Source organism: Rana temporaria, chromosome 7 (genome assembly GCF_905171775.1).
Source record: "Rana temporaria chromosome 7, aRanTem1.1, whole genome shotgun sequence".
NCBI lineage: Eukaryota > Metazoa > Chordata > Amphibia > Anura > Ranidae > Rana > Rana temporaria.
The window spans coordinates 92,400,370-92,424,039 of NC_053495.1; the positions used below are offsets into that span (position 1 = coordinate 92,400,370).

The 23,670-nt window shown below is 47.3% G+C and overlaps 1 protein-coding gene across 1 annotated transcript in view; it reads right to left on the bottom strand.

Annotated features, from left to right (window-relative positions):
- LOC120946199 overlaps window positions 1–22,820 on the bottom strand; it is a 106,955-nt gene extending 84,135 nt beyond the window's left edge. The window contains exons 1-2 of the mRNA XM_040361019.1: window positions 22,291–22,820; window positions 1,357–1,478 (exon numbers count right to left, since the gene is read on the bottom strand). Of these exons, the coding sequence (XP_040216953.1) occupies window positions 1,357–1,478; window positions 22,291–22,820 (652 nt within the window). The remainder of the gene's footprint in view (window positions 1–1,356; window positions 1,479–22,290) is intronic.
- Between the last annotated feature and the right edge of the window lie 850 nt (window positions 22,821–23,670).

Consider the following 23,670-nt stretch of genomic DNA (forward strand, 5'->3'; position numbering starts at 1 on the left):
AAGAGTCAGAATTATGTAAGGGTCAGGTTTAAGAAGCGTGCAGTGATCATAGGGTCAGGATTAGGTAATGAACAGAGTTCAGGGATCAGGATTAAGAAGCACACAAGGTTCAGGGGTCATGATAAAGTAAAGCATAGAGACCAGGGGTCAGGATTAAGTAAAGAACATAGTCCAGGGAGTGAATGGGACTGTCTGCATGGAACATGCATGGGTGTACATAGTATTATGCCTGTGTGAACGAGATCTTACATTTATGGAATAAAATGATTATTACTGGTTAATTTTAGCAAAATTACACTTTTTTGAATGATAGCTATTGGTTTTAGCCTAGTGCCAAAATGATGGAAGACTGTATGAAATTGCATTATGAAATAAGGTACCGTACATATTTATTTGCTGATCTTATTATCTACTCTGGCCCGGATTCAGAAAAGACTTACGACGACGTATCTCCAGATACGCCGTCGTAAGTCCAAATGTGCGCCGTCGTATCTATGCGCTTATTCAGGAACTCAGATACGGCTGAATTTTGCAAGATACGACCGACGTAAGTCTCCTTATGCTGTCGTATCCTGGGTGCATATTTACGCTGGCCGCTAGGGGCGCTTCCATAGATTTACGCATCGAATATGTAAATGAGCAAGATACGCCGATTCACGAACGTACTTGTGCCCGTCGCAGTAAGCTACGCCGTTTATGTAAGGCTTACGTCCGGCGTAAAGTTACCCCTGCTTTATGAGGCGCAGGTAATGCAAAGGTATGGACGTCGGAACAAGCGTAGAATTTTACATTGTTTACGTAAGTCGCACGTGAATGGGGCTGGGCGTAGGTTACGTTCACGTCACAGGCATTGTTATGGAGTAAATTCGACGTGATTCTGAGCATGCGCGCGCATGCGCCGTTCGTTCGGTGCTTCATTTACATGGGGTCACGCTTCATTATAATACAACACGCCCACCTTCCACCTACTTTTAATTAGGCGGGCTTACGCCGGCCTATTTACATTACGCCGGCGCAACGTTGTCGGCGAGTGCTTTGTGAATAGTGTACTTCCCTCTCTATGTTACGTCGGCGTAGTGCATATCAGATGCGCTACGCCGCTCTAAAGATACGCCAATGTATCTGAATCCCGGCCTCTGTGTTCAGATTGTGTCCCCTTATTTCCCCCAATATTACATCTATGAACAACTTCAGCTCCAATATAGGTATATAATATGTGGCATTAAAAAAATAAAGGTATCGCCACTTTTGCTTTTATTTTGTAAACATTTGAAAATACGAGATTTACAATTAGCAGAATTAGAAAGTACACACTGTCAGCGCAAAATAATGTAAAGAGGCTTTCTGTGCTCTCACCTATACTGTTCCGTGGTGATATTCTTGGTATAACTTCTGTGATTTGGACCTGTATACTGCCTCGATGCCCATCACTTAGGAAGTCAATTTGAGCTGGTTGCTTCAAGAGATCAGTCAGGGTTCTGTAAACAAGTACACAAATACAGTAACACTCATTAAGCTTTTTTTTTTTTTTTTTTTTAGCCTTTGCATATCAGAAAGGTATTGTTATTCAGTATCATTACTACCTTTGCAAAGTTTATTTAACACTTTTTAAATAAGTTACACTAAAATATGGGAACATAACCAAAACCAGTTGAGGGAACAAGGAAACTAGTTTTTAATATTAAAAATGTGTGCCATTCAGTGGTGTATTTAGGTTTTGTGCTGCCCTAGGCCTCCAGTGGGGACACTAGTTCTAAAGGCCTTGGAGGGGGGGGGGGATTGCCTACAGAGATTTCCTCTCACTTTCTGTTTGGCTATGGGGCAGGAAATGAAGGGAAATGAACAGATGGCAAAAAAAATAATTAACGGGTCTATAACCATCCCTTACTCTATCCAAAATGGGGAAAAAAAGTGTTGCCTATAGTTCTACTTTAAAGCGGTTCTCCACCCTAAAGTGGAGTCCCGCTGATCGGAACCCTCCCCCCCTCCGGTGTCACATTTGACACCTTTTTAGGGGGGAGGGGGGTGCAGATACCTGTCTAAAGACAGGTATTTGCACCCACTTCCGGCCCGGCATTCACGGGCAAAAGACGGGCATTCCGTCACATCCCGTCGCCCCCCCGTTGTGTGCTGGGAACACTCGGCTCCCAGCACACAGCGGGAGCCAATCGGCGGGCGCGGCGCGACTCGCGCATGCGCCGTAGGGAACCGGGCAGTGAAGCCGCAGCGCTTCACTTCCTGGTTCCCTCAGCGTGGATGGCGGGGGGAGCAGCAGAGAGACGAGCGATCGCTCGTCCTCTGCTGCGATCGGCGCTGGACTCCAGGACAGGTAAGTGTCCTAATGTTAAAAGTCAGCAGCTGCAGTATTTGTAGCTGCTGGCTTTTAATATTTTCCCCATGGCACAACCGCTTTAAGCACAAATTTCTGCTAAATTTATGGAGGACTAAGAGGATATAACCAGGCCAGTGGTGCAGCAGAAATTGTGTAGCACAGTGAGGAAGGTCTGTGGTCCAGGCAGTGAGCAAAGGAAGGATTGGGGGCACGAACAAATAAATCCATCTGTTTATTTTTCTCATCAGCAATTAACAGAAATAAAATTAAGATTCCCTAATATGTACAACTGACACAAGGGATTGCAGAAGAGTCCTACTACCTAACTGATAGATATAGGTGACCATGTCAGTGTCCCTTGTGTATGCGCCATCCCTATCATACCAGCAGCAGTCCACCTTATAAGATTGACGCTGCACTAAAAGTGTAGTGGAAGCCGGCGGGGGCTCTTTTCATGCTGCCCCCCTGCAAAGTGCTGCCCTAAGCCTGGACCTTGTTGGCCTAGGCCAAGATACAGCGTTGGTGCCATTTCCCCATCAGCAAAAAGAGACCGATTACAACACTCTTTTGTGTGGGTACCATACCACTACAACAGTGAGTGTATAAAATCCCCATGTTAAAGTGTTTGTACCCCTGAAAAGAGAAATCCTGTTTCCTTATAGCAGGTAAAACAGCACAGTGCTTGTGCTATCTAACCTGCCCCTCTGAAAGCCGTAAAATAACAAGCTGCACAATGGATGTGAAGGTATCCAAATGAGCCAGTACAATCATTAAACATAAGTGCGTGACAAAATACAATAATAATGATTCTAATGACACAACACAGATAGGATATCCTATCTGGACAGTGATCCAATGAGTCCCAAAAAATGATTAAATGAGTGATCAAATATTTTCCAGAAGAACATCAAATATTAGTAGCCAAAAACTTGAAGGTGTAAAGTCCTCCTATAGGTGAGTTGGTGACATCAAACCAGAGCAAACCCAAGAAAAGTGACATAATAGGAAAGAGATCCTCCACCTTCTAAATGACTGCCTCTTACCGAAGATGAAGATCCCAACTAGAGATCTTCTGTTGTTGTATGGCCTATAACCCAGCCAGGGTATCTATGCGACAAGATATCCCTTCTCCAGCAGTGTATCGATCCTCAGCCACTCACAAACAGTCACATATGGTCACAGCCAGGTGAGGAAAGAAAAAAACCAACATAGCGGAATCCAGTAAACATTTAATAATAAGATTTGGGTTAAAATACACTTACAGTGTGAAGGTAAAATGTTGCGTGTGAAATTTATATAGCCCGTTCCTTCCGGGACTATCATTGTGTAGTGGTGACGTCAGCACGCCGCTTCTCCCTACATCGTTTCGTCAAACCTGACTTCGTCCAGGACGTAGTGGTGACGTCCAGGACGTAGTCATGATGTCAGCACGCCGCTTCTCCCTACGTAGTTTTGTCAAACCTGACTTCGTCCAGGACGAAGTCAGGTTTGACTAAATGACGTAGGTTGAAGTGGCGTGCCGACGTCACCACTGCACAACGGTAGTCCCGGAAGTAACGGGCTGTGTTAGCCGGCCGGCTATATAATTCACACGCAAATTTTTATCTTCACACTGTAAGTGTGTTATATTCTTAAAATCTAAACATTTGATCTGGTTAATATCATTAAGAATATAAATCCTTGTTAAGTGATGTGGATGTTGGGTTTTGAGTTAATAATCTCCTGATGTGACATTTGGACCCAGTTATCAATTCTAGAAGCTGACAGGTTTGATGGATTTTGTAATATTATATATATGTTCAAAAGGTATCCCTATGTGAGAAGGGGGTTGTGTTTTACTGATCCCTTCCCCCCCATATCCTGTTGAGAATTTTACCTACAAAACTGTGTTTAGGTTAGCTGTCGCCCCTCACCCATTTCCTATAGAGACTGTGTACAAATGAAACCATATGGAACGTCTCATATGTCTACATATCATTCCCTCCATTCTGGGGAGTAAATGAAGGAGTGGTTTATTTTTCGGCGCAAAGTCTAACAAAGGGAGTAGTTTAATATATAAGCTAAGTGCTTTATGAAAAAGGGCTCTTCTTCTTCTTCAGCTATCATCGCCACACACAGACAATTCTTTTGCAAACACATGGCAGATCGGCAATCTTAAAGCACTCTAAGAACTTAGGGCCAGATTCACATAGCCCGGGCGCAGCGTAACGTAACTGGTTTAAGTTACACCGCCGCAATTTTTCCAAGTTAGTGCCCGATCCACAAAGCACTTACCTGGAAATTTGTGGCGGTGTATCCTAAACCCGTCCGGCGCAAGGCGAGTCCCATTTAAATTAGGCGCGCTCCCGCACCGGACCTACTGCGCATGCTCCGTTTCCTAACTCCCGCCGTGCTTTGCGCGCCGTGATGTAATTTTTTTGAACGGAGACACGCACTTCCATATTCCCGGGCGGCTTACGCAAACGACGTTGATTTTTAAATTTCGACGCGGGAACGACGGCCATACTTTAGACAGCAATACACTTGCTGACTAAAGTTAAGGCACCAAAAAAAAGTATAACTTTGCGACGGGAAACTATACTAGCGGCGACGTAGCGAACGAGAAAAACCGTTGTGGATTGGCCGTAACTCCTAATTTGCATACCCGACGCTGGTTTACGACGCAAACTCCCCCCAGCGGCGGCCGCGGTACTGCATCCTAAGATCCGACAGTGTAAAACTATTACACCTGTCGGATCTTAGGGATATCTATGCGTAACTGATTCTATGAATCAGTCGCATAGATAGAAACAGGGATACGACGGCGTATCAGCAGATACGCCGTCGTATCCCTTTTGTGAATCTGGCCCTTACTTTTTATTTGAACTTTTACTGTAACTGTACTTATTGTTATCCTTTTATAGTGTGTATATTAAAGCACACGGTTTTTATTCACGTTAATTCACAAATTTGTCTCACGATTCTTCATTCATCAAGAAAGCTAAATATAGCCTTTTAACAGCAGAAGCTGTGCTATTTTATCACATAAACCATTTGTAACGGAATGGCCCGTGATACCCAGAGACTTTTGAAGGATGCGGGTACTGTGCCAGCTTCACTAATGACTCTTGGGTCTAGGGTCATCCTATGTCCAGTAGGGGCATAGGATGACTGAGAAATGATATCTCGGATTACATGAGATGGGACATTATTGATAATTCATGTATTGCAGGATATCGTGGAATATTACAGGTGGTTAATTCTGTCCACAACAGGTCAATAGCAGAGTGACTCATTCATGTGGGGACACATAGACTGTTGAGGTGTTAATTGAGTCTGGCTCCTAAGATATTTCATTGTGCTATGCTAACTAGCCCTGTATTGTGTGAAAGTTCTATTGATGCTAATATGTGTTGTGAGTTAACACACTCTAAAAGTCATGTCTGCCATGTCAGCTATAGTAATTGATTCATGTAGATTCGGTGCCAGAATGTCTGTCTGGGATGTGGATTGAAGATAACAGTAAAAAGGTATTTAGAGGCTTTGTTTTTAAAAAAAAAAAACACTTACAGCGTGTGTTATCACTGTATACAGGAGAGGGGCTGCCAGTGAATATACATCTTTGGGTAACAACCACTTTAACCTCACTACTGTTTTCAAATGTGCTAAAATTGTTAGATTTCTATGCTTGTTTCTGAATATGGACCAACACTATCTAGTTCACCTTTTGAAAGAGTCTATCTACCGTTCATATTTTTAAATAAAATAATAAATGCACTTTTTTTTGCAGGTAAAAACGTGCATTTACTATTTTTTTTTCTTTATAGGAGCCTGGAAAGCATTGCACCCGGGATCAGCAGATTGCGGGTACCATGCAAGACTCCTACAGACTGTCAGTGTAAGCTGTCTGCCCATCAATTGTACAGGCAGGCAGTTTCACAAAGACAGAAGGAATCAATGAACTACCTAAAGTGCTCAACAGCGCCGTAGTAGTTCATTGAGAGCTACATGTTGACAGCCGCAAAGGATGTTTATTCATTCACAGAACTCTGAATGATTGGGTCGTGTGGGCGGGGTCCTTAACGGCCGCTCTGTTTTCAAATAGTGACAGCAGGTATGAATAGATCCCCTGGCTGCTCTCACAGAGTGGGCTTGGATCAGGGAGTGGCTGCTGGAGTGGGAACATGTTACATCGGTGAAACATGTTCCTAAAGTTGAACTTATCCTTTAAAGTGGAACAGATAGGCCCTTTCCATACACGTGGTTAGAATTCAGCTTTTAGCTGTGAATAGAGGAAATGTTTTACTGAAGCTAAATGTATACAATGGCCCGATTACACACTTAGTTTAGCAACTGTTTCATTACATGCAGTTTTGTGTGTTTAGAAAAGTCAACAGAAGCCAGAAGTATTGCAACTATCTGTACATAACAATGGTTAATCGCAGTACACATCTGCGGATAGCAGCGGCAAGAAAAATAACAGAAATCACATCAGAATCACAAGGAATACCTGGGAATAACCCTAGGAAGTTGTAAGGAGGGTACAAATAGGGAGAGGTATGATGGTTGTCCATTTAATATATCCCACAAGGTCATTATAGCTTTAGTGCATGACTGCCCTGAGATCTGTGACCCTTAATTTCCTGGATACCCAAACAGGGTCATGAAAAAAATGTAACTGAAGGAAGTGTACGGATTTCTGACTTCAAATTGGGAAAGTATGTGTAGCGCCCCCTTACTTTCAGTATGGGCACTACGCTAAAGTTAGTGGGGGATGGGAGAGTTATTTTGCTCCCATTCACAATTTGCTAAAAAAATGGACTTCTGTCGCTCCAGAAATGTCCACTGGGTCAGTCTGTGCTCCAGGGATGCGGTGCCATCCCTGGCCAGCAGTTGGCGCCAGAGGGGTTCTGGCAGAGTATGTTTCCCCAGCAGCCAATTAGAGGAGTTTTTCCCTTGCGGGGCATGCTGGAGGAAGGTATATCTGTGACAGGTGTCATGTGCTCAAAATCTTCACGGGGTCCCGGTTCCAGGTGCGGCATCCACCTTCAGGGTGCGCGCATCCATGGACCCCGCCGGCGTGGCCCACCTGGCCAAAATTGCAGGCTACGCAGAACCTCATCCGGAGGTACAGTAGGTGCACGCGATATTGTGTCAATCTCGCTCCCTTTCTCGGCGAGATTGAGCACCTACGAGCCCCATCGCGGGAGCCAGCGCCGAGCTGGCTTGCCGCGATAGAGACAAAGCCGTCATAGAAGCGACGGGAGATCCGACTTGGATTCCCGCCAATTCTACACGTGTGCGGCGTTTGTTATGAATCCTGAGGGGGAAGTCCCCGCCGGATTTTAAATAACAATTCGGCATGGGTTCCCCCCTCAGGAGCATACCGGGCCCTTAGGTCTGTTATGGGTTGTAAGGAGAGCCCCCCTACGCCGAAAAAACGGCGAAGGGGGTCCCCCTACAATCCATACCAGACCCGTATCCAAAGCACGCTACCCGGCCGGTCAGGAAAGGAGTGGGGACGAGCGAGCGCCCCCCCCCTCCTGAGCCGTACCAGGCTGCATGCCCTCAACATGGGGGGGTTGGGTGCTCTGGGGCAGGGGGGCGCACTGCGGCCCCCCCACCCCAGAGCACCCTGTCCCCATGTTAATAAGGACAGGGCCCCTTCCCGACAACCCTGGCCGTTGGTTGTCGGGGTATGCGGGCGGGAGGCTTATCGGAATCTGGGAGCCCCCTTTAATAAGGGGGCCCCCAGATACTGGCCCCCCACCCTAAGTGACCGGCCGGGTAGCGTGCTTTGGATACGGGTCTGGTATGGATTGTAGGGGGACCCCCTACGCCGTTTTTTCGGCGTAGGGGGGCTCTCCTTACAACCCATAACAGACCTAAGGGCCCGGTATGCTCCTGAGGGGGGAACCCATGCCGAATTTTTATTTAAAATCCGGCGGGGACTTCCCCCTCAGGATTCATAACAAACGCCGCACACGTGTAGAATTGGCGGGAATCCAAGTCGGATCTCCCGTCGCTTCTATGACGCGCACGTTGGAATGTGCTGTCACTATTCCAGTGAGTGCGAGATCTCGGCACCATGTCGCCGAGAATCAGCGCGATGCTGTCATGCTAAAAACACAAGATCACAAACACCTACTGTAAAAGGGGACTTCAGTGACTTACTGGGTTCCCAGATCTATTGAGAGGATCCCAGGCTGGGTGCCATTCGATTGGGGGGTCGGCTTAAGGGGAAGGTTGTCCAACAGGGCTTGAACGAACCAATCGGGGATCTGGTGACCGGAATGCTGACAGGTACGCTTGCTGTCATCTGGTGGCCTATGCTAAAATCTACTGGGAGGATTCGCTCCATTCATCCATTTAGCTTGCTTAAATTAATAGGCCTGTGGCAGAGGCCCTAGAGCCAGGTCTGTAAGAGAGACCTGTTCCTCCCAGCAATCTAAAGTGACACCTCGGCTTCCAGGCTTGTAATAGAGGTCTGTCCGGGGGCACTTCACCCACTCTGGCTAGAGTGGCGACAAACAACAATCTAATCTAACAATCTAAACTACTGAGAGCAGGACTTCTCGGTTCATATCCAGGCCTGATACTGCAAGGTTTTTTTTCTTCTCATCAACCTTTTCTTTCTATTTGATGTTGATGTTGGCCATGTTGGCCTCGAAATAAAGCATTGGAAAACCGTTATTCACTGTCTGGACCTTCGCTCACTACTTTGTTCTCCAACTGCACCCCTAGACCACATCAAGGTAACTTAATATGCCGATCCCAACAACAAATCAGCGGCTCCTTCGGGGGTAGCGCTACATATGTCTGCAAGTGAATAGGAAAAGGTGAGGTGAGTCAATAGATTGTGAAGGGGCAGGAGTTGACATATAAATATACATGTACACAGGAGCTCGCTCATAGCAAGCATAGCTGAAAAATAGCAAATGGATTTTTCCTAAGCTCATTGTTATGGTCAATCAATGTTTCATCCATTGTGAACGACATACAGGGCCGGCCGTATGATGGGACCGGGTGGTACCATGGGTACCAGGCAGCATTTTTAGGGGGGCAGCATACTGATGCCCGCCAGCCCGCTCCGCTGCCAGTGAGGAGCGCAGCGCCGGACACTCGCAGTGGGTGGGAGCAGTCAGCGAGTGAGCGGCGCTGCTGCCTGTGAGGAGCACGGCGCCGCTGCTGTTAATGGTGACAGGAGCGGGCGGAGACGACACTGAAAGCAGGGGGGGTGGCGATCAGCGAGTGAGCAGCAGGGGAGCAGAGAGATGATGTCATCTCTCACTGCCCGCCCTGCATCACAACAGTTCTGCCCTCATTGTGCACTGCAGCTGCAGGCAGCAGAGAGATTACAACATCTCTCTGCTGCCTGCCTTTATTCTGGGACACAGCAAGTGACAAAATCTGTTGCAAATCCGCAACGTGTGGCAAGTGATGTGGCACGTGACCATCCATGTGTGGCAAGTGATGTGGCACGTGACCATCCACGTGTGGCAAGTGATGTGGCACGTGATCATCCGCAACGTGTGGCAGGTGGCAATCCGCAGCGTGTGGCAAGTGATGTGGCACGTGACCATCCGCAACGTGTGGCAATCCGCATCGTGTCGCAGGTGACAATCCGCAGCGTGTGGCAGGTGACAATCCCCAGCGTGTGGCAGGTGACAATCCGCAGCGTGTGGCAGGTGACAATCCGCAGCGTGTGGCAGGTGGCAATCCATAGTGTGTGGCAGGTGACGTGGCAAGTGACAATCCGCAACGTGTGGCAAGTGATGTAAGTGACCATCTGCAACATGTGGCAAGTGACTGACAGGTCCTTTTATATGCCTATATGCATGTATAGAGCCATGACAGGCCCTCTTTATACTTCTTTATTCATGTATAGAGCCATGACAGGCCCTCTTTATACTTCTTTATTCATGTATAGAGCCATGACAGGCCCTCTTTATACATGTATAGAGCCATGACAGGTTCTCTTTATACATCTATAGAGCCATAACAGGCCCCCCAAAAATAATTTAAGCACCCCCAAAATTCACATACCAGTTCTTGTATGTGTCACAATATTTCACATTTTTTATTTTATTGCACCTGCAAATCCTGTACCGATGCCAGGAACTCTTTTCTTTCTGTGGAGGGATACAACGGCTCTGGCCGCAAAAGCCAATGACATTTAGTGAATCCCAGCAGGCTGGTATCAGAGGTGGATTGATATGCAACCTCTCTGCTGCCTCCTCAGCCAATAGGAAAATGACAAATCCGCCCCCTTCCCCTGCCTGCCTAATTTGAGTTCTAAAGTACAGCAGAGGAGATGTCAGCAGCTGGATGGGAATGGGGAGGGGGAGAGGAGACAGAATAGCCTGCTACAGGGGACGAAAAAAAAAGGCAGAGAGATTCTTCAGCCCCTGGCTACAGTGATGCACAGTGAGTTTGTTTCCCTACACTTGGTCTAAAGATAGAGCAACAGCTTCTGCCAGCAAGAAGAGAACATGCTCGTATTTGCAGTGTGGCCAGGCATGTACTGGCAATTGGGACTACAGGGAGTTTCCTGGTGCGCCGATGGCTCAGCGGGCCGGTTTCGGTGACAACCTGTCAAAGTAATGGCTGTGCGACTCATTAATTTGAGCACCGCTGTACTGCCTATAAGAGAAATAAAGTAGAACTGCTAATGGCCAGTGAATAGGGGGGGCTTGGGTGGCCATCGAGGTTGGCTGGCCGGGGGGGTGGGTTTGTCTGGCCGGCCGGTATAGGAGAGACCTGTCATCCGCACTGCCCATCACCTCACTTAATAGTGCGCAACCCAGGTCAGCTTCAGCGCCGCTGCATTGCTGAAAGGCAGCCAATGGCTGTGCAGCAATTCCGGTTTCTGAAATTCCAGTCAATGAGGCTGAAGCAATGTTCCTGCGTGTAGTTAGCCCTCCCGCTTCACTTGTTTTTGTGCGTCCAGGGCCAAATTTTTGTCCCAGTCCAGCCCTGAGTGTGGCATAATGGAGGTTAGCAGAGCAGCTTCAGAGAACAAGACCATCCATGCTTCATTCTGACACCAGCAAGGCTTTTGGTAAAGATTCTCCGTGGGACAGCAAGAGCACCTGCATTCCTTTCTGCCAGCACAAATCATGGCTCTTGGGGCACTTTCACACTGGGGTGGAGGGGGTCGTCGGAAATCCCTGCTAGCGGCAGATGAAGGGGTTAATAGCGCAAAGCGCCTCTGCTTAAGCGCTTTGCAGGCATTTCAGCGGCGCTGCCCATTGATTTCAATGGGCAGGGCGTTTTAGGAGCAGTCTATACGCAGCTCTTAAAACGTCCCAAAGATGCTGCTTGCAGGACTTTTTTTAACGTCCTGCAAGCGCACCGCTCATGTGTGAAAGCCCTCAGGCTTTCACACTGGAGTGACAGAAGAGGTGCTTTGCAGGCGCTATTTTTCACGCTAAAATGTAAAAAGGAAAAAAAAAAAAAGGCTTTTAGATCTTCCATTATACATCTATTTCTTGGTTATGTTTTTCCCAACTTTCCCAGATTTTTTTTAAATTTCTCCTGTTTATGCCTGGTGTCATGTATCCAATTTTTCTAATGCCTTTATTATGGTCACTTCCCTTTTCCATTCTTGGAGGGTGGGACATGTTGTTTGCTTCCAGTGCCTTGGTATTAACCTTTTGTCCGCATTTAATAAATGCGGGACAATACTATTTTTATACGTTTTTATGTCTCTTGTGGTTCCATGGAACAGGAACCCCAATGGAGTAAACTTTTTTGTATTCACAGCATGTGGACTGTTTCTCATGATTGTATATATTTATACTTGTATATATTTATACTTCATTTATTCCCTAATTGTCTTATTGAATTTTTTTTGCTGTATATATTTTGCCACTTTTACCAAGCGCTGCACATTTATTATTTAAGATTTATAAAAAAGGATTTTGTCCTTTGGTGTTACTCTGCTAATGCTGTTTACCACTCTAGAAACAAGCCAGGACAATTGCACACAAGTGACTGAGCCATTTCAGTGTAACTGTCATTTACAGGAATGATTGTATGCTGCTGTATTCCTTTATACAGTGGTGCAATCATAAACATGAGTACAGCAGCATACAATCATTCATGTCAATGACAGGCTGTATGCTGCACCTAGGCTGCCTGTATGGAAAAAAAAATCAACTGCAATTGCAAAGAATGGGCTCAGCCATCTGTGTGCAAAAGCCCTGAATCAGAATAAAAGTAACGTGAACATTCCCTCTGTACTATCTCTCCCTCATGTCATGCAATCAGCCAATTCGCAAACTGTGCACCCCATATAGCAAACTCCTGAACTCTGCACCCAGTTGGAAGCATCCTCCTGAACTCTGTACGTAGCATCCTTCTGAACCCTGCACGCTTTACATAGTACACACCTAAACACTGCATGTAGCATGCTCATCAACCCTGCACTCTGTACATAGCACACTGCACACTCCTCAACCCTTCACTCTTTGCATAGCATACTCCTGAACTCTGCACCCTGTGTGTAAGGCACTCCTGTTTTTTGACAATGCCCCTTAAAGACCCTTCAACTGTTAGTACAGTTGGGCCAGAACCACCATTTACGGCATACTCTCCCCCTCAGTGGGGGAAAGGGGGTCATTTGTATTGAGGTGGAAGCATGGTTGAGATCCTGCACCTATTCTTTGAGAAAAAAATAATTTAAAAATAACAAATCAGTAAAGTTAGCCCAATTTTTTTGTATAATGTGAAAGATGATGTTACGCCGAGTAAATGGATACCTAACTTGTCATGCTTTAAAATTGCGCACACTCATGGAATGACGCCAAACTTCGGTACTTAAAAATCTCCATAGGCGACGCTTTAATTTTTTTTCACAGGTTACCAGTTTAGAGTTACAGAGGAGGTCTAGTGCTGGAATTATTGCTCTTGCTCTAACGCACGCAGCAATACCTCACATGTGTGGTTTGAACGGCATTTACATATGTGGGTGGGACTTACGCGCGCGTTCGCTTCTGAGTGCGAGCTACTGGGGACATGGCCTTTTAAATTTTATTTATATATATATATTTATTTAAAAAAAAATGGACTTAATTTTTTTTTATTTTTGCACCTTTTTTTCCTTTTTTTTATCACTTTTATTACTTTTATTCCTATTACAAGGAATGTAAACATCCCTTGTAATAGGAATAGTGTGTGACAGGTCCTCTTTATGGAGAAATGCGTGGTCAATTTGACCCCACATCTCTTCTCCAGGCTGGAAAGCATGAGATCGTGAAAAAAATTCACCGATCTCATGCTTTCAGCTGCGATTGCGGCTTTGTTTACATGATGTCAAAACATCGCGCCGGGCCTCCGACAGTCATAGAGATGACCAGTGACCATGTGACCATGTCACCGGAAATCTCTATGCTCTTCATTTGGCGGCGGCCGATTCGTGCTCCGGGCCTCCGATGGCACGGGAGAGCCCGGAGAAGCACCGGATGGCAGCGGGAGGGGGAATGTCCCCTCCCGCCACTTGTAAGAACGATCAAGCAGCGGAACCGCCGCTATGATCATTCTTATGGTGCGCACAATCGCCGCCTGAAAACAGGATATCTGATTGATGCCTGTAGCTCCAGGCATCATTCAGATATCCCCCACTGAAGTCCAGGAAGTCATATGACGTCCTACGGTACGGAAGTGGTCAACAGGTGCACTAGATGGGCAACAATGAGAAGACCTGTTTTTTTCAGGTGGAGGTGTCTGACATTTTTTTCCCTACTCATCTTTTCTGACTGTTTTTCACTAGTTTTGCATTTGGCTAGGGTCAGTGTCACTACTGGTAGCACGAGGCAATACTTGAACCCTATAAAGGTTGCACAGGCAGTCCAACCCAGGATGGCACATCAATACGTGTCATTGCCAGAAGGTATGCCGTGTCTCCCAGCACAGTCTCAAGAGAATGGAGGAGATTCCAGGAGACTGGCAGTTACTCTAGGAGAGCTGGACAGAGCAGTAGAAGGTCCTTAACCCATCCGCAGGGCCAGTATCTGCTCCTTTGTGCAAAGAGGAACAGGATGAGCACTGCCAGAGCCCTACAAAATGACCTCCAGCAGGCCACTGGTGTGAATGTCTCTGACCAAACAATCAGAAACAGACTTCATGGGGGTGGCCTGAGGGCCCGACATCCTCTAGTGTGCTCTGTGCTCACTGCCGAACACCAGAATTGGCAGGTCTGCCACTGGTGCCCCATGCTTTTCACAGATGAGAGCAGGTTCACCCTGAGCATATGTGACAGACGTGAAAGGGTCTTGAGAAGCCGCGGAGAACTTTATGCTGCCTGTAACATTGTTCAGTGTGACCGGTTTGGTGGTGGGTCAGTGATGGTCTGGGGAGGCATATCCATGGAGGGACGCACAGACCTCTACAGGCTACACAATGGTACCCTAACTGCCATTAGGTATCGGGGTGAAATCCTTGGACCCATTGTCAGACCCTACGCTGGTGTAGTGGGTCCTGGATTCCTCCTGGTGTACGACAGAGGTGTCCAGCCTCATGTGGCGAGAGCATGCAGCCAGTTCCTGGAGGATGAAGAAATTGATACCATTAAATGGCCCCCACGCTCTCCTGACCTAAATCCAAAAGAACACCTCTGGGACATTATGTTTCGGTCCATCCGGTGCCGGCAGGTTGCACCTCAGTCTGTTCAGGAGCACAGTGATACTCTGGTCCATATCTGGGAGGAAATTCCCCAGGACACCATCCGTCACTCATTAGGAGCATGCCCTGATGTTGTCAGGCATGCATACAAGCACTTGGGGGCCATAAAAACTACTGAGGACCATTTTGAGTTGTTGCAATGAAATTTCAGCAAAATGGACTAGCTTGCTGCATAATTTTTTCACTTTGATCTTTGAATAGGTGGATAATTTTCATTTCCATCAAATGATGTTTTATCCTTTCATTCCTAACACATTACCCAGTCCAAATCAGTATAGATATCCAGCATGAGATTTTTTCCCCCTGATATGTTTTCAAAGTGTTCCTTTAATTTTTTGAGCAGTGTATATTAAAATATTTACATCCATTTTACATTTTATTATGAATGAATGAAAAACTTATATAGCGCGGCACATGCGAACTGAATCGCCTCTGGGCGCTTGTTGTTCCTGTCTCTTGACATCAAAAGAGCAGAGTTTTGATCTGTTGTAACATCTCAGATGTTCCTAACATCTCAGATGTTTTTTTTTTTTTTTCTGCTGTCTGCAGAAAGAGCGCAGCTGTGCCTTGTTTAGGCAGCTGCGCTCCGTTCTGCAGGTCGTCCGCGTCACTCCGGTGCGCGGACGTTTGCGTTCCACGCTGGAACGCGGAAGTGCGACCCAGCGTCCCTCGTTTTCCCCGCGAATTCGGGGCTATTTAAATGACCCAGAGATGGCGGCAGGGTGTTCCGTTATTTTGTCGGATGCCTGCCACCACCTGGGAACACCCTGCCTGCAGCCTCAACCCCAGGATCCTCCGGAGCCCTCTTCACCCCTGCCGAATCCAGCCCATGGACTGCCTGTACCCCTGATGCTACCAGGCTGATTACCACATGCCACTGCATCCTCTTTCTGCCAGATACAGCTTCATACTGCATCCAGGAACCCAGGACTTCCCTACCTTCAAATCTGGAACCACTCTTTGTGCACTACAAATCCCAGCAGAACCGCAAGTATCTTTGCTATTGATATCATTACCTGTCTGCATACTACCTGTCAGGATTGAGGGCTGCAGTAAGCCATTCTACTCAGTGCTTAAGGATATTGTGTTTGGACTGTGCCTATTCCTAAATTAAGTCTAATAATGTGAAGTAACATTATAGTTTCCATATACTGAGAACTATCATATCATATAATCGTTTCTGAATTCCGCCTAGCGTAGTACACAGGTACGCTCCATATTATTTGAGAGACTTTCTATTAAATTACTAACCTCGTTAGCTTATGAGTCAATAAGCTAGTTTCATGTTGGTATCTGTTTGAGGATATGATGAGTTTATCCCAAACTTTCTGACTATAGAGTGAGCTGGTGGTTAAACCTGACAAGCCTCTACTGCGGTGATCCAACACAATTATTTATATACACACAACACTGTCATTACATCTGTCTTCTGAAGGCCAGGTGGTTTTCCTCCAACCGAATGCTGGTTGGTAAAGCGTTCCATAGTCTAGGACCTTGGAAAGCAAACCTTCTTTCTCCTTTGGACTTGTATCTTGCTCTGGGTACCTTGACCAGATTTTGGTCGGTGGATCGCAGAACACGATTGGAATTGTGGAGCCTTCCCATGGATGCACTTATGCGTCAGACAGAGTGCTTTAAATGCAATTCTGTCCTTTACTGGCAACCAGTGAAGGGTTCTCAACGAAGGGGAGATTGATTCCCATGGTTTTTTCCCAGTCACAAGTCTGGCGGCCGTATTCTGAACGCCTTGCAGACGAGAGATTTGGTACTTTGGGAGTCCGAGGTAAAGGGCATTTGCATAGTCCAGTCTGGAGTTCACAATTGTTCCCACCACGACTGCTATGTCTTCTTTGGGAATAAATGGAATAAGTCTGCGTAGTAGGTGCAACAGATGGTACGATCCGCTGACTACTGACCCTATTTGTGCATCCATTGTCATGTAGGTGTCGAAGATGACCCCAAGACTTTTGACTTTGGGGCTAGGGGGGATGATTTGGCCCAGAATGGGCGGGGGTGTCCAGGTTGGTGCCAGTTGACTCTTACGGCTGGCGTGAAACATGAGAAGTTCTGTTTTGGAGCTGTTGAGTTTAAGATAACTCTTAGTCATCCAGTTTTCTATCAAAGAGAGACGTTTCTCTAAACTGAGATGATGATCCTTTTTGTTGCAGATGCGAAAATACAATTGCGTATCGTCTGCATATGAGTGATAGAGTAGTTCTTGGCTACTGATGATTTCAAAGAGAGGGCTAAGGTAGATGTTGAAAAGCACCGGCGACAGAGGGGATCCTTGGGGGACTCCACATGACACCGTGCGCTTTTCAGACGTGAAAGATCCCAGTTTCACTGTTTGTGATCGGTTTTCTAGAAAGGAGGAAAACCATGGTAAATCACCTTCTGCGACTCTGGCTATTTCAGACAGTCGCGTCAGTAACAGTTTATGGTCTACCGTGTCAAAGGCTGCGCTTCGGTCCAGCAGAACCAGGAGACAAGATTCTCCTTCGTCTGCGGCCTCAAGAGCGTTGTCCCATATTTTGAGTAATGCTGTATCCGTCCCGTGTCCGGGACGGAAACCTGATTGAAATGGATCAAGTAGATTATGGGTATCTAGATGCTGTTGCAGCTGTTGTACCACTACTTTCTCCATTACCTTGGAGAGAACGTTTAGGCCTGTTACGGGACGGCGATGAGTTGGGTCCTTAGGGTCCAGGGTGGGTTTTTTCAAGATGGGCTGGATTGTGCCTTCTTTCAGCAGGGAGGGCACTGTGCCTTCCTTAAATGACTGGTTTATAAGCTGCGTGATAGGTGGTGCCAGGATGTCGGCACATTCCTTCAGCAGTTTAGTGGGGATAATATCATTAGTTGCTGTGCTGTTTCGCAAAGTACCAATGATAGTTTTTGTGGCATCGATGGAAGTGGGTTCCAGAGTTGATAGCCATAGAAAAATGATGTTTCTTAGCTTTGAATATTTCTTTATGGTATTTTCTTGTTATTGCCTTGTAGATGAAGAGGTTTTCCTCTGAAGCGCTTCTTTTGAAGTCCCCGAGCAGCAAGGGGTGTTTGCTGTTAAGGGTATAAGTGGAGATAAACTCTGTCAATGATGGTAGAAGCTGTGATTTTGGCCCGGGTGGTCTATAGCAGAGAAGAATGTGGACAGTCTCCTGGGGGTTTGTTTGCAGTTGAAGAGTAAGGGTTTCCATGAATGGAAGAGGATTTTGAAGGACCGGCTTAGTGATTGCAAGGTGAATCTTGTGGATCACCGCCAGGCCTCCTCCGCTTTGCCCTATTCTATTTTCCGTTATAATACAATAGTTTTCTGGCACCAGTTCTCCGAGAATGGTGTTACAGTCGGCCGAGAGCCAGCTTTCTGTAATAAAGAGGCAGTCTAGATAGTATTGTAGTATGAAATCGTGGATTTCTGATCAGTGTTTTACTGCCGATCTTGTGTTGATCAGAGCACATGATATGTGCTTAAACTGGGGTGAATGGCTAAAATTTGATAGTCGATCGTCGATCGATTCGAAAAAGTTGCTCTATTTTTAAGGCTTTTTTGGTGACGGCTGGTAATACTGTGGCGAATCGCCTCAGACCCCAAATAGTTTCTGCAGAGTATCGCTGACTGGCCATAGTCGCCAGTCGCTGGGGGGGGGGGGTGAAAGTGTTTAAGTGACGATGGAGAGAAGATTCACTGAATTCTCTCTCTCGGCTTGGTCCAGAGGAAGGCAAAAAAAACCTGGCCGTGCTGAGCCAATGTGCTGCGGCACCTGGAAAGGCGATCGGACAAAACCCTGGATCAAGTACTGTTGGTTGTGAAGGGGGGAAGGGGGGGTGAGAGGTGTCTCTGTTGCTGGGGTGTACCAAGATGGCCGCCAGTCGAGACACAGGACCCAGGCTTGGGGGGCTGTCAGCTGGGTGAATTGCTGGCCATGCTGAGCTGGGTTGCTAATCGGGGGAGGATGGGGTCCTTCAGGGGTAAGGGGGGATAATCTGGGCAATTCTGGACAGTTGGATGACATTTACTGGGCGTATGAGCGGCGCGCTGCTAGGCCGCAGCTGAAGCGTGGCGGCCGCAAAATGGCCTAGGCTGGCGCGGATGTGGAAAAGGCACCGAAAAACGCCGAAACTAAGCCAGGGGGGTGGTGGGGGGGATGCCTCAATCGTGGGTGGCCGTGTGGGGGACGATGCAGGGTAAAGGCGAGGGGGAGAGCCGCAGTCTGAGGCCGATGTAATAGCTGTCCTGAAAAGGACGGCCGTCAATGGTTCCAGGGGGTGGATGGCCCTGAGAGACAGGGTCTTACCTGTGGAGAAGAGGGGGCCCAAGGGGAGGAAGGAGCTGGTCCTAGGAGCTGCAGTTGTCTCGTGCAGCACAGGGTTTGCAGGAGCCTGCCTGCCTAGCTGTCTGTCTATCTGTCTGGTCCCTAGGTGAGAGCAGACTCGAGCGGAAGGTCCGGAGCGCCCTACTCCACCACTGACTGCTATGACTAAGCACTATGACTAAGCACTATGATTATATATAGGCAGTTTCACCACTATTTGCACATTGCAGCTCTGCACTATTTCTTAACTTTTGCAGAGAGGGTGACACCATCATTACTATGTTCTAATACGCGGGTTGATTTGCGTATCTGCTATTATTATTGTATGTAGGGGGTTTCACCTATATTTGGATGGGGCACAGACTGCTGACCACCCGCTATGCAGCCGTGCCTAAAGCAGGGCCAGTGGCAGCAAACTAGGGAGGTGCAGAAGAAGGCTGGAGAGACGGCTCCAGTGACACACAAAGCACCTGCAAAGAACAGACACTTCCCAGCCCGGCCACTGGAGATACAGCTCTCTCCTAACATAGGCCGGCACACCATGACAGCTGCACAGGGGTAGAGAGGGCCGTCACACACTGAGAGGAATGTGAGCACACTGAACCCTAAACTAATCCAGTATGTGTTACAGACAAAGTCCCGCTCTGTAGCAGCAGGGAAGGAGGGTGGATTCGGGATGTCTCTTGTTGGTCTGGGGATGTCTCTTGTTGGTCTGGGGATGTCTCTTTGCTGGTCTGAGGATGTCTTTCTACTGGACTGGGGATGTCTCTTTGCTATATGGGGATGTCTCTTTGCTATATGGGGATGTCTCTCTGCTGGGCTGGGGATGTCTCTCTGCTGGGCTGGGGATGTCTCTCTGCTGGGCTGGGGATGTCTCTTTACTGGACTTGGGGATGTCTCTTTGCTGGACTGGGGATGTCCTTCCCCTCCTCTAACACTTTTAGGCATTTTTTTTGCGGAGGTACCTAGTTTTGGTAGGATCCACTTCCAGTGGGATCGCCTAAGTGATTCCAAGTTCAGCCTCTCTCCGTTCGCAACCTTCTGGAATACATCAGAGGTTTTATGAGGCTGTGGGACCATTCACAAGGTGCATGCATAGTGGGAAGACGGCTGTGAAGCCGCAAAGAGTCATGGGCTTTCACACTGGAGCGTTGCACTTGCAGGACATTAAAATAAGTCCTGTAAGCAGCATCTTTGCAGGGGATTTTAACCCTTTATTCGCCACTAGCAGGGGTCAAAAGAACTCCACTAGCGGCCGAAAAGCGCCGTTAAAATGACGGAAAAGCACAGCCAAAAATAGCGGCGCTTTACCGCCAACACCCCTCCGCCCAGTGTGAAAGTGCCCTTATTGTTTTCTCAATGAGCAAGAACTTTTTGAAACTATGCACAAAGTACTAACCATATATAATAACCACAAACAAATCCGCATATTTCTTAATGTACATAAATATATATTCCTAAAAAAATTATATTAACAAGATCAAATAAATAAAAAGTATAAAGTGCCAATTGTGAAGACTTGCATGCAAGTAATTGGCCATAAAAGGGGTATGGGGGTCTGGGAGCTCCCATCGGGGACATGTACCAATGCAATTTTTTTTTTTTTTTTTTAATGATTGCTTTTTTCAGAGATTTTATCATGTGTAAAGTTCGGGGGCTATAGCTCGGTGGGATTAAGTGCACAAACCGTTCGAGCTGAACATAAAAAGGCTTTTATTCATAGGTCAACAAAAAATAAGGCTTTTCTTAGCACACAAGGAAAACTATAAACGAAAAGTTAGCTTCAGCATCAAATAAAGTCTGCTTATCTTCAGCACCAAAAATAAGTCAAAACAAAACACATACAGTTCGTTGGTAGATGGGTCTTCGCCCCCCGGGATTCCAAAAAGTCCTCACTGTATTCTGAACAGCAGCTATCAGACTCCCAGCTTGTCTTCACAGGTGCAATCTCCACACTCTCTCACACACTTCCAGCACCACTTCCTGTTTAAATGGGTGGTTCTCTGGGAGTGTTAACACCTTGTGTGCTGGCTCCCAGTGTTTAGGAGTGGAGGCTCTTTCCCACCCAAATAGCGCTTTAGAGCCTCCAGAATTCCAGGCCCCAAATTACTCTATCAAGACAGAGAGAACTGCGAGCCAGTCCTCTCTGGATTAACTCTTACCTGGAATCCTTCACCCACTTGGGTGACCCCCTGAACACTCTTCCCGATATTTAAAGGGACCATAGCCCAAATAGTGGTGCTGTATAGCACCCGTCCAGGACCCAACCCTGGCGTCCTGTACATATCCCCCCCCTCTGCCTCAACGCGGAGGTGTTGGAGGCACCAGTAGACACCATACAATGGACACGGGAGAGGGCATCGGCATTCTGATGTTGTCTCCCGGGTCTGTGCTCTACCACGAAATTGAACTCCTGGAGAGAAAGGAACCACCTTGTTACCCTGGCATTGGTGTGCTTGTTTTGTCTCATCCACGTAAGGGGAGCGTGGTCCGACACCAAGCGAAACTTCCTACCCAGGAGGAAATATCGTAGGGAGTCCAAAGCCCACTTGATGGCCAGACACTCCCGCTCCACCACTGCGTAGTTTTTCTCAGCTGACGTCAGCTTCCTACTAAGAAAAACCACGGGGTGCTCCTCTCCATTGATTTCCTGAGACAGGACTGCTCCCAACCCTTCACTGGAAGCATCTGTCTGCACTACAAAATCTTTTTTAAAATACAAGCAACGGATCTTGGCACAAAGCTGTCTTAAGCTTTTGAAAAGCTGTCTCGGCGTTCCACTTTATCATCACTGACTTTCTGCCTTTGGTCAAGTCAGTCAGCGGTGCAGCAATAGTGGCGAAGTTGGGAACAAACCTCCTATAATAGCCAACTCTGCCCAAAAACGCTCTGACCTGCTTCTTGGTTAGGGGACGGGGCCAGTCCTGTATGGCCTCCACCTTATTCATTTGGGGCTTCACCAGCCCTCTACCCACAATATACCCTAGGTATTTTGCTTCCTCCATCCCAGTGGCACACTTCTCTGGATTGATGGTGAATCCTGCTCTTCTCAAGGAGTCTACGACTGCCTGAACCCGGGGAAGGTGGGACTCCCAATCAGTGCTGAAGATGACTATGCCATCTAGATAGACCGAAGCGTACCGTTGGTGTGGACGCAGAGTTTTGTCCATGGCCCTTTGGAATGTGGCGGGGGCTGAGTGTAGACCGAACGGCATCCTTTTATATTGGAAGTGGCCTTCCGGGGTAGAGAAGGCCGTTTTCTCCCTGGCTTCCTTAGTCAGGGGGATCTGCCAGTACCCTTTTGTGAGGTCCAGCGTGGTGATGTACCTGGCAGGACCTAACCTCTCAATTAGCTCATCTACCCGTGGCATGGGATATGCGTCAAACTTGGAGACTTCATTAAGTTTTCTGAAGTCGTTGCAGAAGCGGAGGGTGCCGTTGGGCTTGGGTACCAACACGATTGGACTTGACCACTCGCTCTGTGACTCTTCAATGACTCCAAGCTCGAACATTCTTTTAACCTCTTCCGACACTGCCACCCTATGAGCTTCTGGGATACGGTAAGGCCTTAATCAGATTTTTACATTCAGCTCGGTCACAATGTCATGCTCGATGACATTGGTGCGACCGGGCAACCCTGAAAGCATATCCTTATTTATTTGTAAAAATTATTTTGCTTGCTGGGTTTGGGACCCAGTCAGGGTAGCAGCAACTTGCACCAGGTCGATCCCTGCATGGTCCCCTGACTGTAACCCTACTACCGCGGACACTTGTTCTCTGTCCCTCCAGGGTTTCAACAAATTAACATGATAGATCTGGTATGGTTTTCTTTTCCCTGGCTGGTGTACCTTGTAGTCCACCTCACCGACTTTCTCTACCACCTCAAACGGGCCTTGCCACTTGGCCAAGAATTTGCTCTCTACCGTGGGTATTAGAACAGCCACCCGGTCTCCTACTTGGAACTGTCTAATTTTAGCCGACCTGTTATACACTCTTCTTTGGGCATCCTGAGCCTTCTACATGTGCTCCCTCACTAGCGGCATCACCTTAGCCACTCTCTCTTCGCATTTGAGAGATATGCTCTACCACCGTTTTATGCGGTGAGGACTCACTTTCCCATGTCTCTTTTACCAGATCGAGTAACCCCCGGGCCGACTTTACCAGGGGTCCCACCAGATCCATAGCGATCCGCTCAAACGGGACCTCAATAATTGGCAAGGGTACCAGAGGGTTTCTATAGTGGGACACTGGGGCGGTTAACTGGCAAATGGGACAAGACGCACAATACCTTTTAACCTCGGCCTTCAGCCCTGGCCAGTAAAACCGGTCGGTTATCCTGGCCTCTGTTTTCTCCGCCCCCAG